This window comes from Triturus cristatus, chromosome 8, assembly GCF_964204655.1.
Source record: "Triturus cristatus chromosome 8, aTriCri1.1, whole genome shotgun sequence".
NCBI classification, from domain to species: Eukaryota; Metazoa; Chordata; class Amphibia; order Caudata; family Salamandridae; genus Triturus; species Triturus cristatus.
The window spans coordinates 149,204,048-149,222,902 of NC_140591.1; the positions used below are offsets into that span (position 1 = coordinate 149,204,048).

General features: G+C 39.0%; 1 protein-coding gene across 3 annotated transcripts in view; it reads left to right on the plus strand.

The window, feature by feature from the left end:
- The window catches only part of PDZK1 (PDZ domain containing 1), a 121,143-nt gene that overhangs the window by 63,057 nt on the left and 39,231 nt on the right, over window positions 1-18,855 (plus strand). For all 3 annotated transcript variants that reach the window (XM_085621176.1, XM_085621178.1, XM_085621177.1), the window contains exons 4-6: window positions 4,351-4,487; window positions 6,360-6,555; window positions 8,791-8,987. In XM_085621176.1, coding sequence (XP_085477302.1) covers window positions 4,351-4,487; window positions 6,360-6,555; window positions 8,791-8,987 — 530 coding nt within the window. The remainder of the gene's footprint in view (window positions 1-4,350; window positions 4,488-6,359; window positions 6,556-8,790; window positions 8,988-18,855) is intronic.

The following is an 18,855-nucleotide window of genomic DNA, read 5'->3' on the forward strand; positions in this document are numbered from 1 at the left end:
TTTTGTTTTTGGAAGGAGGGGGCCTGGGGCAGGGTGGGTTCCATAAGTGCCTCCTAGGTACTTTTCAGGACGAGGCCCTGCCCCCTTCAAATCCCCACCCCCTCTTCACACTGTGAGATTGTTCTTCAAGCTGGCAGGTATGTGAACCAAATCTCTGAGATGTTCCTTCTTAGGAAAGAACCCCAACACAATAATAGCACAGAACCCAACCACACATAGCACAGGCACAACACAACCTAACACAAAGCACACTGTATTACAGTTACATAAAACCACAATGAAATAACAGCACTGGGTCAAAGTTATTAGCAACACTAAACATGCATTTTCTATGGAAACTAACCAGTGTTGGCCGCCACTGGGATATATATATATATATATCAACAACCAGGCTCTCTTCAGGTAGGAACAGAGTGCGAGACCGCTCCGGGGAAAAATTTGAAACAGGTTTTATTGATTTTAAAGCTCAGTGTGCAGAGTCCAAAGAAACGCTCGGCAGGCGCGTTTCTGCTTTTAAAAAATATATATATCGTTCCACAGTGCGTCATAGCACTCCATGCACTCCTTCCAAAAAGCACAAATCCGATATTAAGGCTTTAAAGTGGTTTATTCAGCAAAAAAAACCAGCCAAAAATACCCAACGCGTTTCGGCGTGAACCGCCTTGATCACGGGTAAAATCCGCCATCCAAACTTTAGATTTTAAACATTTTTGTCGCATGCATGACGTAAACATAATAGAAACAGAAAAAAGGGGGAGTGCACAGTCGAATACAAAGAGTCATGGTGTCATTCTTAATACATCGGCCATATTGCAATGGTAAATAGTATACCCTTTACATGTGAGTGCACAATCATCATACGTATAGTGTTAGCTTATACACAATCTCATAATAAGGCAATTAATCCAATAACACGAAAACCGAAAAACAATTAATTAAATACTTGTCGAGTATAATATCAAAATGTATACAAAATAAATACAGTGTGGTATAGACAGAGGATAAAATTACCAATGCGCACATTGAACTCTGTTAGCGCTTTGTTACAAACTCACCACCCGCATCTCTCGTTGTCCGTAAAGACTACTACAATCGTATGGGTGTCCTCGTTATTTTTTGTGTATTATAGTACAACTTTATTGACAAAACGGGCCGCTCGTAGGTAGGAAGGCAAGATAAATTTCCAGGTACAGTTAACCCCTAGTGCGCTGAGCATTCAAGTTATATCTGAATAGCATTATCCCAATGTGCATTAACAATTCAGCCCCAGTGGGCAAAAATTGAGAAAATTCAAAATAAGAAAATAAATGAAAATAAGTTCTATTTTCAAAAACAGGATGCCGAGTATGGAATTAAACCCCAGTGGGTAATCGTGTCCATGTTGAACTCTACAATCCAGATGCTTATATATGGTATATAATATAATCATTGTATATCATGTGGAGACGCTATATGTCATGTGTCATACTACATGCTAGACTATACAATAGTACAACTGTAGTCATAATAGTATGTACATAGACACTGTATATTACTAATAGACCCTCCCTGGTCATCCCACATACATTAGCTTAACATTGAATAAACTCAAATTGGGATAGCTTTACTAAATCTGACGTTAGTCTATATCTTCAATTCGGCTACCCTTCACCTGTCAACACCATCTGAAAGAATGAACAAAACATGATTCAATGACACTGAGTACAATCATCATTCACTAAAATATAGACATACTGCGTATGACTATTAACTGTTAAAAACATGAAATTCAGCAGAAGAACTCAGAGTCAAATACAAATTTACATAAAATTGATTTCAAAATTGCAATACAAGACAGATCATAGATAGCCTAGTCCAGAAAAAGAGCAATAAACTAATCTCCTAGAAACCAAGACAACTCCTCCTCGGAGTTCAGACCGTCTGGGATCTTGGTGTTTAGTTCTAGAATGTAATAGGATTCTAATCGCCTCAGCTTGCGAATTCTGTCACCTCCCCTCATAGTTACAGGTATACGGTTTATCACAAAGAATTTCAACAGATTGCGATTGCTTTTGTGAAATTCCTCATAATGCCGTGCTATGGGGGAAAGTTTATCCTTGTTTTGAATCGCCCTCATGTGTTCCAAGATACGTTTCTTGGCAGCAAACATGGTACTGCCCACGTATCTCTTGGCACATGGGCAAGTTAAGACATAAACACAATAGTCAGATACACACGTTAGATGTTTTTCAATGTATCTGTCTTGATCTAAAATAGGATAGTGGACTTGTTTCACATTAGAGCTGAATATATATATATATATATATATATATATATATATATATATATATATATATATATATATAGTGATTTATTTTGTCATAGAAATTATGGTTAGTGCTTTATAGAAAGCTAAAATGAGGGCACATTTTCAATGAGCTCATCCATTCGGTAAAACATTCTGACATGCAGATTGAAATGTACTTTCAACATCATCAGCAACCTATTAGTTAATTCCCTATTGATCAACTGCAGTTTTACCATAAAGTTCTAATGAGCAGGCACATTCTTATTTTATGACAGTATATATACGCGTCAGGCGTTTGTTTGTCTGTCATTTTCTAAATAAAGAAATCACGCTTATGGAGCTGGGCTCGAGATTGCATTTTGAACACGAAAAGGCTTATTGGAATATATATATATATATATATATATATATATATATATATATATATATATATATATATAGACTGTCATATATATATATTATCTACTGGCGGTCGCCAGTAGATAGTTATAGTTAGGACCGTGTTCCCATAGGAAATCTGAAAATTCTATTTTGAATAACTTTGGCGCCGGTTGACGAATCATCGCGAAATTTTCAAAACTAATGGGGCGCTCCGCTCAGCTCCTACCCTGAAAGTCTCGGGGTGATTCGTCAAGCGGGGGCTGAGAAAAAAGGGGGGTCCCAAAACGCATTTTCCCCACGCATTTTCCCATAGGACCTTTAGTCGAAGGTTCAGCCCGAACGGCTGAACAGAATTACTTGAAATTTGGCAAAGAGGTAGTCCTCAGGTCAGGCATGTGCCTTTTGCATATATGGTGTCAATCTGTTCAGTAGTTTCTGAGAAAATTGCATTTAAAAGCACATAAATATCTATAAGCACGCACCGTGCACGCACCATAACGTGCGCAAGCGTAATTCTGATTGGTGGTTACATGTCAGTCAACATTCGAATCGGTCGAAATCAGGAAGTGTCGGCCGCCGTTTTGTGTGTTTTGTGTGTGACAGTGAAAAAGAAAGGTGGAGAACGTGAAAAGGGGGCAGGGTAGAGAGTTCCTGACCCCCTAGCCTTTGTCAGGGGGTCCCTGAAAGACCCCGAAGGGTGAAAAAAACATTTTTTTTTTTTAAATCGCGGGGTGCGCGCACTGTGAAAAACCTTAAAAAAAAAAAAACATTTTAAACGAGCCATTCCATATTACAGGATACAGTCAATCTATAACTATATACATAGGCAGCTTATTGTAAAATAAATATATAAAACATACATAACTTAGCATTTAAAAAACCTTACAAATTCACTTAAAAAAACCATAGGTTTCACACACGTTATAGTTAGGAATTAGCATTTAAAAAACCTTGTAAATTCACTTAAAAAACCATAGGTTTCACACATGTTATAGTTAGCTGGACATTTCACTCGTAAAAAACCATTGAAATTCCCCCGTTATAGTTAGTTCAGATAACTATAACTCGCGCGACCGCCACTCTATCACAAGGATGATGTCATCAGTGATGTCATGAGTGATGCCACTGACCATGTCATGAGTGATGTAATATGTAACGTCATCAGCAGTGGATTGCGGGCGCGCGAGTTATAGTTATCTGATCTAACTATAACGGGGGAATTTCAATGGTTTTTTACGAATGAAATGTCCAGCTAACTATAACATGTGTGAAACCTATGGTTTTTTAAGTGAATATATATATCTATATATACATACACATATATATGTATGTATATATCTATATATGTATGTATGTATGATGTATGTATTTATATATTTATCTTATACTGAAGTCGGGCTTGTTATCACTGCGTGAGTTTGGTGGTATGTATCTGCATACATTTCTGACGAGAACCTTGGCATATCACTATACTTTCTGTCGCAGATTAAAAATTCTTCTCGTTTGATGTCTTTAAGGCTGTTAGATGAGGAGTTCCAAACGTGTGTTCTACAAACTGGGTGTGGCTTGGGCGCCAGGAAGGCACTTCTGAAGACTGCACACTCCCCAAATCTTGATATAACATAGAGCGTCGTATTTGCAATATGGTTGTTTGTGTAAACTACTAACATATCTTTTTCCAGGTCACAACGGTCTGTTCCTAACGTCACTGGTCCCAGAAGGAGTTGCTGTGAAGGCAGGTGTCAAGGACAATGATCGTTTGATTGAAGTGAATGGGGAGAACATGGAAAATGCCACACATGATCAAGTGGCAGCCAAGGTAACAAGAGTCTATGCAATAAAAATAGAGTCAAACTTTGCACTCATGTTTGTAGTGTGAGGGAACCTTCGACAAAACTCGATATAAACATTCACAATGGAATTTGCCACATTTATGACCATTTAATAATTTTAAAGTGACTGATTATATCATCTTAGAGACACCTTCTTCACTAATGATCCAGTGTGTCTCAGAGTTATTAAGATTGTTTGATGGCCTTGTGAGATTTAACATTGTTGTTATGGGCACACAATATCTATCAAGAGTTTATTCATGGTAAAACCTAATTAGTGAATACACATTTGACAGGAATAGCAAATTACTGGATTGGAACTCCATCCCCAAACACCTTCTAGCTTGCCCAAGGACTTGTCTATATTAGCAGGTGATCTGAGTACATGGTCAGGTATGGACACACTTTGTGCATTCAAATGTCTCCTGTCTCACTGGCAAAATCCAATAATATAAAATCCATTTCCTTCCTCTCATTCAGTGGTCTGTTTTTAACGCTTCATGACTCAAGGCTGGTAAACCTTGTATTCAGAAACATTTAAGGTCAACATATATAGTATATAAGGGGCTGTGGAGCCTGCACATGTTCACCTCAAAGTTCAACTCTCTTTGGGAATTCCTGGTCGGTAGGGTTTGCATTAATGTAAGGCTCTTGACGACCATGTTATTCCGATTAAACATTTCTTCATGATTTGGTACTTCATGTGCTAAGTTTCATGGTTCACATACTGCAATATGGACTTTAGATTTATCATTCTAGAATTCACTGAATGTTTCCACTGGACCAACACCAGAAAGTCAGAAGACTTGCATCAATAACTAATTCTTGTCACCTAGCTTTAATCTTCAAGAAAAAGCTAAGATAATACTAGGAACCATCCACAAAGCATCCTGGGTGTAAAACACCCACATTGCTTTCCAACATAAAAGGACCTCTTCTATCCTCTACATCTGAGAACCTGAGGATGGTGATTCATAATTTGTAAAATGTGGTTATTACTGGTGTTGTCAAATGTCAATATTGTATGCAGGTTGATAGGGATGTGGGTGATCTATTTGGTTCAAAGAACACTCATACCCCACAGTGATGCAGTGTTGCACTTGAGTCTAGCTAAATCTTTGGTCAGGTTAGAGGAAACATCTGCCACCTACGTACCTGTGCTGTGTTCAGGTCGTCCAAATCTTTGTTCAGTTCAGAACAAAGCAGTTAGATGCACTTGGGTTTAGTGCATTATAGGTATAATGAGGATGAAAAAGAAAACATGTCTTATAGAGGTCTGTAAGCTGTACGGTCTGGAAAAAGCTTACTTTACTATTGTTCAGAACTGACACAAATAGAAAGTGACAACCCTAGACATTATCCACCATGAAAAACAAGTAATTGCAGTGAGACGTTCCATTGAAGTTTCATTGAAGATATCTTCTCTCTATTGCTAACTGGCATGTATATCTTTTATAAGGTTGTTTGGCCAAAATACTATTGGCCAAAAGCCGCGGCCGCTGCAGGTAAGAGCGGTGGGGCCGGCCCCACTGCCCCACTACTCTTACGTGCAGCAGCCGTGGCTGTCCTTCAAGCTTATTCCTGGGGTCCTGTGTGCTATGCCACACTACATTTTAAAACAAGGTACCACTTTATTTTTTGTTGTTTCTCCTCAACTCTCTCTGCTTAGGTATCTAAGTACATCACAATTCACTCACCGTTCAATCAGACATCAAAAAGATGAAAAAAGCTAGTCTCATCTCCACGCAAAAGTTAACTGTTTACGCCTGCCCTTCCCAGTTCAGAAGCAAATAAAAGATCTAGAAGTATGCTGTAAAACATTCCACTATAATGCCACCATTTAATTACAATTTTTTTAGGTAAAACAGTCTGGAGACGAAGTTGTATTCCTGGTCATCGACAAAGAATCATACAGGTTCTACAGCGATTCAAAGATCCAGATGAAAGGCGAGATGGCTGATCTGAAGCTTCTTCCTTTAAAGCCAAGATTAGTGGAGCTGAAAAAGGGGACAGATGGCTATGGGTTCTACCTAAGGGAGGAACATAAGAAGAAAGGTAAAGTTAACTAGCATTTTGATCGATATTAATATGCACTAAGACATTTGGCAGACTATATTAAATAAAGCTGCACATTTGTGTTGTGGGATAGGGTTGGCTTTAAGTGCTGTTTCATATTTTTAACATTACAATCTAACTTTGCTCACATTTTATATTTCTCCTTTTATATCCCATTATATTTTTTGTGTGAGCTTTTTAGTCTAGTGTGACTCAATCAGTAAAACTCCCTATAGTTCTTCTTTTGCCATAATCTCTTAAAAGCTCCTCATTTCATTTTGGTCTTTTTTTTCCTTAAGTATCTATTTGTTGGTTTTAGCTGACCATCTTGGTTGATACATTTCTTTCCCATTTTTTCTAAGTTTTTATTTATTTTACTTTAAATGTATTTTTATTTTCCATTTGAATTATTGCAGCTTCGATTTTACATTTGTGCGGGCCCTCCTCTATGAAAGGAGGTGCCATACAGATTTATTGAAGTTGAGGATAAAAATATTTTTATATGTACAAAGGATATGAATGATAAAATGTCAAAGAAAATCAATGATGTTTCGAAAGATAATGTTGTACAAAGATAGTTGTCTAATGTTGAAGAAAAGTAGCATAGGTGCACCAAGATTAAATACATTTATTTTTTATTTGGATTTGTATGTTATGTCCTCATTGACACTGTATTTTCCTGGGCTTTCATGTAACAACCTTATGCTTCCGGGATGCTACATTGAAGGTTTTTTCCTGCGAGTTAATTAGACTTACATATCTGATAGCACTGACTTGTAGGTCAAGAGCCAGGAACTGGAAATAGTGTCTGTGATGACATGGAGTGAGGTGGTCACCCATATGTTATATGTCAGTAAGGAGTTTTATGGCTTGTAAAACCAGAATAATAGAACACCAGAATAGCCATTCACTTTAATAAAGTCCTAACCATAATACATTCCTAGATGGACTCAAACTGGCTAAAATGTTGAATTCAATGGTGAAAAGACCAAGGTCCTCCTTCTGAATAAAACAACACTCCAAATGGTTGTGCATCCCGTGACCTTTCCCATGTTTTCCCCTAATCGTACTTCTAAACAAGGGGCCTCATTATGATGGCGGTGAGACTGCAACTGACAGCTCATCAGTGGCGGTCCCACCACCATCAATAGAAGCGGTCTGACAGTCGGAGGCATCGGTCGTAGGAACAGACCGCTGCTTTGTCCGACAGGCCCGATCAGACCGTAATCCCTACAATAGGGGAGGTTCCTGGTCAGGCACTGCCTTAGAGAATATGATGCCCATATCCTTCAGTCTGTACATGGCGGTCCGACCGCCATGTACCGGCACACAGAAAGGGACTTTGGGAGCCCCTAGCATGGCCCCTGGCCCCAGTTGTCCTCCGCTATGGGGTTTGGGGGGCACATGTGGTGACCCCCAAACATCCATGGACCCTGTGCTAGGCACCTTATGGTGCCTGGCACACATTGCATGGATGTTTAAAACATACAGTTTTCTATTTTGACTTGTGCTGCGGCCCATTTCCGGGCCGCTGCACAAGCCGCAATAGAAAATGGCATGTTTCAAACCGCCTGCAGGGTAGTCGAATCGTACTTTGGCAGGTGGAACCGCCGACTACATGTAGGCCGGTATACATACCGCAATGATGGCAGTCGGATGCTTGTACGGCCACCATCATAATAAGGCCCCAGATGCTTTTTTTATGTGACAGTAATAAATACCAACTTCCCTTGAATAATGCGCTACCACATTACCTCATTCGTAGACTGTAATGCCCAAAATACAGCTGCCTGACTCTCCTTGAACCTTTGCCGCCGTGACAGCATCTCCCAAGGGTTTACCACCATACACTGGCTCCATTCATCAAATACATGTAATTCAGGTCTCTCTGACTTAATTAATTAATTAATTATAAGAGTTGTGGGCTAATGCAAAATGAGAAGGAGTTTGAAGACAACCGTCGATTACATCACACAATCATATTGCTCTGGCCATCCTTTAAGACAAAGCCAGGTATATGGATAGTTTAGCTAACTCTGACTAACACTATTCGAAGTTCATGCTGTCCATTGCATGTGTCCAAAATAATTTCTAATTAAAAAAAAGCTATTCAAAGGGGAACAATTTCCTGCATATCCAGTAACAATAACTATATCGACCAATCACAGAGCGAATCAAGATTTTCGAGCAACTGACCCTACCTCTTTGACTTTCATACTGCTATTATATCTGCAGGTAACTTCATAAAAGACATTGACCCTGGCAGCCCAGCAGAAAAGTCCAGTTTGAAGGACGGTGACCATTTGGTGGCAGTGAATGGAGAGTCTGTGGAGGACTTGCAGCATGAGGATGTGGTGGAGAAGATAAAAAAGGGTGGAGACAAAACCTCCCTGCTTGTGGCGGATGCAGAGACAGATCGTCTATACAAAATGGTACGGTAGGAATTCAAGGCTTGGGAACAGAGTCACTGTTCTAGGGTTTAGTAAAGAAATATGAATAGCGGCATTTAGCAGTAGTAGTGTATTTGGGCATAATGACTTGAGTAAAAAACATGCCAAAAGAGGGTCCTACAGTATCATCATGGATAACGGTTTCATGTTTAATTACAATGCACACCAAAATGCAGTTGCTGTTTTTGTTGTTGTCTGGTTTTAATATAAGAACAGCATCATGGTGTCTAGCATGACTGCTGTTCAAGGCAGCATCTGCTATATTTTTAATGAGTGCTACAAACATCTCTGTGTTTCCTCTAGTGATTTTCCTAACATAATTCACCTTGACACTTATTAGTTCTCATTCTACTTATACTGCTTCCAGCTCATCATGAGAGGGAGAATGGAGTGCACAGTGTCTGGTGGGTCCCCATCCTTGTTTTGGTCACTATGCCACTTTAGATTGGACTTAGCCATAAGCAAAACAGCCTTGATGTTGCTCCAATAGGAACAGTCCAGCCCAAACTCCTTAGTTTAGTTAACCACAAAAATTAAACAATCTGATGCTTCGAGTTCCCAATGTCAGGAAGCGTTCACTCAAATCATAAGCACTCCAAAAAAAGTAAAAAGATTGCAAAAACATACAAAATAAAATAAACCATCATCAGGAGGGCAATATATGGTGCAATTGAACAATTGATGACCACAGACATACCTGACTCTTAATGAGGAAATATTGTAAAAACATGATAATTGCAAAAGCAATAGATTAAAAAACCCAGATTTACAAATCCACCAATCACCCCAAAAAACTCACTAAAATTGTGATATACACATAGAAATGCCCTAGTCCTACATGTCCCTTTATAATGTCAGAAAACAGAAACAAAGCTTAAACCAAGTGAACATATTACACTTATAAAATGCATACACAGAGGTTGTCCTCTCTAACCACGAAGTGGCACCCTTTATACCTATCGTGGTGGGGTCGCCTAGACACTATAAAGATGATGCTATCCTCTATAATTCTATATACAATTTCCAATATTCCACTCTCTATTCCCTTCAAAAAAATTAAGAAATGTAATTCTATCTTATCCTCTATGGAGTAATACAAAATCATGTATGTCCATATTAAAATTGATTCATCCAAGGGTGGGGTTAATTTCCCTGACTTTCCTACTTATCATAAATCTTTTTTGCTTCGCCATTCCTCGAGATGGCTATCTGAGTCTCTTGTGGATTGTCCTCTTTGGGCTAGCCTTGAACAGTCTTTCATCTCCCTCTTCTCATTTCAGGAATACTTATCCTTCACGCGTAAGCCGCAATCTTTATCCACTCCTATAATTAAATATACTTCTAAAATCATACCATCTGTCTCTTCCTCAAACCCCATGGATTGGAACTCTTTTCTCAATTCCACCATATGGCATAACACTTGCATATTTAATATGAAATAAACCTCTATATTGGAAATCCTGGCAGCAACGAGGTCTAATATGGGTACATCAATTATATGTCCAAGATGAGATCATGTCTTTCTTACACGCTAGCAGTTCTTTTGACATGCCTATGTCTTTCCGCTCTAAATATTCTCTCCTAACACAAGCTATTCAGAATGCCCGTACCCATTCCACAAATTCACATTCCTCCACTGATCCTATGGTTCCTCCAGTTAATTACGTACTCTTCTAATCAATAACTCTAGGGCCTCTGTCATATATAACTATCTACATAATTCTGATCTATATCACTTACTTTTTACATGTGCACCTATTCACAGTTTTTGGGAAAGGTTATGGTCTCAAATTCATTCTATTTTTTACTCCAGTTGCCCTCTCTCAGCTTCACATGTTTTCTTGGGAAGTTTGTCCCCTATTTTGGGCCAACTGTGAATCCAATGTAAAGATAATAGATTTGTTGCTAGCAGTTGCCTTTCAGCAAATAACTAGGAATTGGAAGGACTGCACTAATTTGTCTTATCAAGCATGGTGGTACGCTGTCGGTTATAGACTGGACACAACCTTTGTATATCCGATACATATGGCATCAAAACATTCAGATTTATGGCTACCTATTATACTGTTTATCGATGCTAGTGCCCGTCGTTCTCCGTCTTTGAACCCCTTACAACAAGAAGTGTCGAAACCTCCATGACTTCCCTCATATTCATATCATATTGTAATGTCATATCTCATTTTATATCATAATCTCGACATACACTGTAATTATCATTTGTTCACCGACTACATGTGTACCACTGTTATTCTCATTTGTATGCTGTGCTAACCTGACTTATACATGTATTTTCTTTGTTTCTCAATTTTCGGTTGTTTATCATATGTAGTTTTTCGTTGTTATAATATTTTTTGTATCATTCTTTTACTTTGCCTCAATAAACTTACTTTTGAACTGGACACTTATAAAATGCACATGTAGCACGAAATCACAACTTTTGCACCCACAGATTAATTCACATGCCATCTTCCTGCTTCTCTGATAAAAGCAAGCTTAGCATTACACAAATGTACCTCAACCAATACAATGTATAGTTTCCACACGGATGCATTTTTTACCCTTTACAGTAAGTTGAGTAACATCATTTTTTAAAGACCTCATTTGGAACCCGAGAATTGCAAAAATGTAAGACTTATCTTCTCAGATAACTATAAATCTATGTGGCAAAGAACGCACTGCTTAAGAAATATTTTTAGCAGACAATAGCCTAGACAAAACCACGTGGCAGACCATTGATAATCAACTCTTCATTACCAATAATGGCAAGCTAATCTGGCAAGCCCTAAAAAAAACACCTGTAACTTTCCATATAGCAAACCATTAACTTATACTAATCTCTATGAAGACCTGCATGGACTTCAATGGCAAACTCCTTAATGTTTTTTCATTGTTCCTGTAAAAACATACACAACCTATCAAAACTGAAAAGACAAAGTCCGTCTAAGTTAGAACAACTTTTAAAGTTAATAGAGATATATTTTCCTCAAAGCTTTCCAATCTGTACATGGCGCTCCTCAAAACTCTACTGGACATCAAAAGTGTCATAGGACTCCAATATTCAAACATAACAAATTTCTATTTGAAAGCTACAAAAGAGCAACACGTTTTTCCCTCGTTTAGTGCCGGAAAGTCTTTGGAGATTCAGTGTTACAGCACTATTAAAAAATAAACAACCCCAAACCATTTTTTACCTCTTTGAACTACCCCTTCAAGAGATAACTGTCAAGAATGGGCATACACGTTAACACTTAAACAAATAATACTTAACGTGATCTCCAGTGATGGACTTGGATATGGACTTGGATCGGATAACCAGCACATTAAGAATACTGTGGAAACTATGCTGATCCTGCTATGTTTGATGCAATAAATAAATAAACAAAATCACGAGCCTTATTTACAAACCACTTTTGAGTAAGTTTACTATTTTTCGGTATTCACAAATTCCACTTTATTACTAACTCATACTTTAGTAGTAACTTACACTTTTGTAGTAAGTACATCCAACTACTGGTACTTCAACACACTCGCAAAGAAAATAATGGAAGAAGGGACTTAAAAAAGAACACTGTACAAATTAATATTAAATTATTTAAAATAGTTAAAAATATAAATACTTCTAAATAATAAATCTAAATGAATGTAATAATATATAAAAAAAGAGTATATATAATCATTATCTAATTACAAAATATTTTAATAATCTTTTTTGAATTTTAAAAATAATGTAATGATACAATTTATCAAAAAATAATTGTATTCATTTTAATTCATTCTATACATCACTTTTATTAATTATTAATGCACATAATTCTTTTTCTTTAGGTGACTAATTTTCAATGTAAAACTTCACAAAAATATATTTAATTTAAAATATTTCCAATAATTAAAGTTTTAATTCAAAATGAATTTCCTATTACATATTATTGCCATAATCAAGCTGCTAGTTCTTAATATGCACATGCATTTATGCAAAATCTTAAATTTTGCCAGCTTAAAAACATAACATCTTGCATAATGTGCATTTTACGCACCATGCATATGTAATTGTTTGAGAATTTTCAAATGCATGCCTGTTGCACAATTTCATATAGGCAAACATGCACATGGTGGACCTTATTTTCTTTTAGGTCTGGCGACAGACAACATCAGCTGTCTGGAAGGTCAAATACAGAGAGAGACTTGGCTTTAGGCCAGCTGCTTTCGCTAATTACCTTTCATTTTATTTTCATGGTGTATGATTGCTTGGATGGGCAGTCTCTCAGGGCCATGGCATTTCACTCATGTTTTTTTTCCAGTCTCCTATGTGTTTTCCATTAGATACTGGTGATAGGATATCAAGCATTCTTTTTGTTAGACTAAAGAAATAACATGAGAAATTGATACATTTTGAGTTGGTCTAGATTGGGCCATCAAGTAAACATTCCTCTGGGGACTGTATGGTCATAAACTGCAGTAACCAGACCCTAGCTGGCCGTTTAATTTCAAACTGCTCCCAACATGCCTACTGGAACCATAAGAACAATCATGTAAATATCCTGCCACTCGGTTATTTTACCATCAATTTCCCGGCACTCAGCCCACCAAGGATGGCCCACGACTTAGGTCTTCCAAACATATCAAACGAGCCAGTATTCCTACCTCTAACAGATTTAGCCCTTTGTCGTGCCTAGAGGACTTAGATTGACTGTCCAAAGTCATGTTTTATCTACAGAGTCTCGGGGTAAGGCTGGGCAGTGGGGCAATATGGAAATGCCTGCTTATAATGCCTTTTGAGCTGCCAAATTACCTGGACTCTTTAACTAATCTGATCTGTTGGAACACTGCTGGCCTGAGTTCTAAGCGTTCAGATCTGAATTGGTCCAACTATATTGTAAATTATGATATTGTGATGTTGCAGGAAACCTGGCACACATGAGACATCATTTGGGATGGGTATGAATCTTTTACTGTACCTGCCATCCACTCTGCTGGGGAGAGATCCCAGGAAGGATTGGCTATAAGAGTGTCTAAAGGCCTGATTTAGAACTCGTTGGATGGGTTACTACATCACAACAGTAGTAGATATCCCATCCACTGAAATATAAATATCATTGTATCCTATAGGATTTATATTTCGGCGGACCACATATCCATCTCAGTTATGACAGAGTAACCCGTCCGCCGAGCTCTAAACCAGGCCCTAAGTTATTTAAGGTAATCCCAATTGTAAGCAATCATCCGGGATTAAAGCCTTGTGGATTGTTCACCCCAGCAGGTTTTATTTTTTCTGATTAATTTTCACAATCCGGTGTTTGAATTGGGTTCCCAAATTAAGGCATTGTTTGATGTAATTGGAATTTTGAGCAATTGAGCTGATCGTATTTTGAGCGTGTTTCTTGTGGTTCTTGGGGGTGACTTTAATGCTGAGTTAGGCCAGTATGAAACCCAGTGGGATCCTTTTGCAGTAATCGCTCTGAATGTGTCTGGCCCCTGGACCGATGAGAGAGGCTTGAGACACTTGTTGGCGTCTAACCTTTGCAACCTGGCTGAAATTAGGGGTGGCCTGTCAACACAAGTCCTCACTTTTAGAGATTGGTGGACAAGGAACTATTATTGATTACATACTCCTTTCTAGGGGCATGGTTGATTGTCGTTAACGGGGGCACCATTACTAGTGGGTATAGTGACCATCCCAGTGTAAAGGAGTCAGAAACCTGATCCCTAAGGAAAAGCACCTCAGGCTTAGCTGGCAGGCGATACATATTCCCTCCTTGTTGGTTACTACTGTTAGGGCTAACCATAGCCAGCTTTTAGATCAACTGCTAATTGCAGAACATTCACCATTGGAAGTGATTGTGGCTTTCGAAAATTCAAACCAATTTATTAAGTCCCCTCTTATCAGCACTATTTAAAATGTTAACAGCTGGCAACTGGGCTGTTTGATAAGGAATGTAGAGCTGCTAATTAAACATTGTGAGCTGCCCTACACATCAGTCCCAAGGGTAGGAGTCTTGTAGCTAAAGCTAGGCAACACTACAAAATGACTCTTGGAAATTGGAAACTGGCCCTCAAGGAGGAAGCCTGGACTTTCCTTGTAAGTTCATGTACGGAAAAGGACACTAGAGGCTTTTGGGCTATAGTAAATGAGAAAAGGCTAACCGAAACCAAACGTAATGGGTTGGGGGCTAACATCAATTCAAACAGCTGAGTTAACTTCTTTAAAGGTATTTACTTTTTGCCAACTGCTAGATTATGCACCAAACCAAGGATTCCCCTCCCTTTCCCTTAGATATTAGGTTTAACCTCAAAGAGGTAATTTCTGTAATCTCCACTAGTCCTTCTGGAAAAGCATCCAGCCCAGATGGGGTCCCAATGGATCTGCCAAATGTCATACCAACCCGGTGACTGTTCCCATTCACGGCCCCCTCCACACACAGTGCCAACCGGCCCACAACTCCCCCAATTTCATAGTACAATCCTACCAATAACGCTCAGGAACCCCCCTTGCTTACTCCCTTCCAATCTGAAACCCATCCCCATCCCTAGCCTTCCGCGCTAGTTGATAGAGGTTACATATGCTATCTCCTATTGGGTTCCTCTCATCCTACTGGGCCACACAGGGGAACATTGAGCCACGGCTACTCACTAAGTGGAAACAAGCAGCTCAACGTTTCATCATTCAAAACATACAACAAGCTAGTACACTCCTTTTTAGCCTACAGAACAACGCACAAGCTAACAATGGGATTCGGATGACATTTCTCCTTTCCCTTTCGTACTGACGGTAAAGTTCCTGAATCTTGTATCCTTCTACCAATATTGTAATGTATCTGATGGATGCTGATTGCTTTATTTTTCAACCTGCTGTATCTGCTGAAGTAAAAAGAAAAAAGTCTTCCCAAAAAATAAAGAGAACATTTCTTGATGGGCCCCAATAATTACTAACATCTTGAATGATGGAGTATCCTGTAAGAACCCTGCCTCCTGGCAGCAGGCTGGTATTGTCCCAATATTTTAGAAAGGCAATAGACAGGACCCTGGCTGCTACAGACCGATCTTACTGTTGGATTCAGTGGTTAAAGTGGTTGGACGTATCATCTTCTGAAGGATAGAGGCTAGGGTCCCGCAGACTGTTGTCCTTAGCAAGGTGCAATATGGATTTAGACAGGGATTGGGGACTCAAGAACAGTGCCTTAACCTTAGCCTATTGGTTGGGTTGGGCTCCCTTTACCTTGTCTTCATGGATTTAAGCAGTACTTTTGACCGTGTGAATCGCTCTAATTTATGGCTCATCCTTATCTGGATGGGCATTCCCCAAACCTTGGTGGATATTTTACGACCATTCCACTATGGGGTCTCAGCAATGGTCAGGTATGGCACAGATAGGGAGTGTACATCCTCCTTTGCCCTGTCCATGGCATTCCTTTGCCCTGTCCCATGGCACCGATTTTGTTTATTTTATATTTTACTGACCTAAACTCATTCCGTACCGATAAAGGCAAAGATCTACCAATGGTTAACTCAAGCCTAGTCCAGCTTTACTTTATGATGATGATGCGGTCTTAGTGTCTTGAACATCTAATGGATTACAGGCCCTAGATGCAAACTTTGTACTTTTCATTGATAACCTGGATTTAGATACGAACACTACCAAAACTCACTACATGGTGTACGGTCCGCAGAGCAGTAAAGTCAGGCCTATCTTTATAAAGGGTAATAATTTCACCTCTGTTAACGATTCTTCTGATTCGTTTCTGCAACAGTTTCCTGCCTTGTCTCTCCAACCGATGTCTTCGTTTTAACCACACCATTGGGACCCTGTTTGACGTTTCATCTAAAATAGCCAGTAACCCGATATTGCCTCTGTTGGAAATGTATGAGCTGAAATGTCTACCTGTGTTATGATATAAGGCTGGAACATGGGGCTTTTGACACTGTGCTCGTCTCCAGTGGAAGGCGAGCCATTTTTGCAGATGCTCGTTATGTGTAGGCCCAGGCAGTCCCCAGGAATTTTTTGCATGAAGAATTGGGCTTGGCCTACGTTACTGGCGCAGTGAGGCACCCCACTCCTGCTCTGGGTATCTAAATGGCGTAACCAGAAAGCCCCTTTTAAGCAAAAGGTTATAGTCCACTGCTTGGCATGCGATCTTGGGCTCAGGATCCAATGGCTGAAATATATAAAGAAAGCAGTGGAAGCCCTAGGAAGGCCAGACGTGTGTACCACACCTCGTGGCATCTCAATAGGGGAGGTTGGTATGGTTAAGGAGTTTTTACCTGCGGTGGGCAGTCGCTGCCGGAGAGGGCAGGGAGAGCATGCAGCCCAAAGGTTAGCATTCCAACCGTTATAGGTGTTGAGCCATATCTTTCATATGTAAGCAACGCTTGGGAAAGGGCACTTTTCACGAAATTCGCATAGGGACCATTAGATGTCATCTTTGCTCTCCTATAGTCCAATTTGATTCGAAGTCCATCTTACTTTGCCCATGCGATGAATCCTCCCCCAAACTTTGGATCATTATTTTATTTTTTTGTAAAATGTTATTAATTATTCAGACGTAAACACCTAGAACGTATTCTTAAGACTCGTGGTTTTCATCAGCATACGCCTGTGCTTTGTTGTTGCCATATGCTGCTGCCTGCTGTCTATTCTGTGAGCTACTTTGCGGGAGCGTTCATAGCAAACGCCTTGGGCTGGCGGAGGTCTATTTATTTCTACTCTCTTTCAAGTCGAATTTTCGTTTTCATGTTATTGAACATGAGCTGCATTGGCGCACTTTAATTGCTACTGACTTTACTTTTGTGCACGGCCACTTATGTGGCAGAGGGCTGAACCACAACGAGGGGAGCAATAGGGAATGATCGTGTTGTCAGAGTCATTTTTATGTAATGTTATTGCATTTTAATGTATTTTCATGCTTTCTCTATTATGAGTATATGTTTATAATCGATTGAAGAATACATTTCTCTACATTGTGATTTGTTTGGTGTATTTACTTTGCGGCACAACAATGTAGTTGCTGGCTTGTGGCATTGTGTTTAGGAAGGGGGGGGGGTGCCTTAGTTACAGGCGACAGTATGACTCACTGATCGCCCTCATTGGTTTGTTTACTTTGCCGCCAAGTTTTCATGATGAAGTTCGGTTTAGTTTGTTCACCGAGTAAAGATACCTGCGCATAGGCTTTTTTAAAGATACAGTAAAATGCTGTCTTTGTGTGCGTTTTCCATTGCTATTCCATTTGACAGAGTAAAGCATTGTGCAGAAATAGGCTTTTCGAAAAAATGCAACCAAATACCTGCCTTTTGCGCATATCCCAGTTATATTGTCACATTGGTGGTAAACAATTCATACATTTCTCTTGCTAACAAAACTGAAAAATGCTAGTTGCTACTTACGCTCTTTTTAAACAATATGTTTTGCACACTCTATGCATGTTATGGTGTTAAGCATCCTAACAAGCAATTCTCTTTTTCAATTCTTTTGTACACATTTATTTATTTATTTATTTGAGTTTTATATAGCGCAGGTTAGACCCGTGACATTAACATCCCATGTCTACTAACACCCTATGCATACTACTTCAAACATACGAAATATTTCCCATTTTAATTTGTAAAACAAACCACTCTTTTAGTGATTTGAGTATACATTTGCCCTATTGTATAATACTGCTATATCTACCCACCCTATCACACTATTACATTCACTGTTTGGGTTAAAAAAAATCACCATACAATGTTTCATCAACAATACGAAATTCCTTCCAATGCTTATACACATTGTCCCAGGAGAAGGTTGCATTGGCTGGCGGTTCAAATAAAGTATCTACTATGGCATATTTTGCTGTGTGTGTCAATAGGTTCACAACTT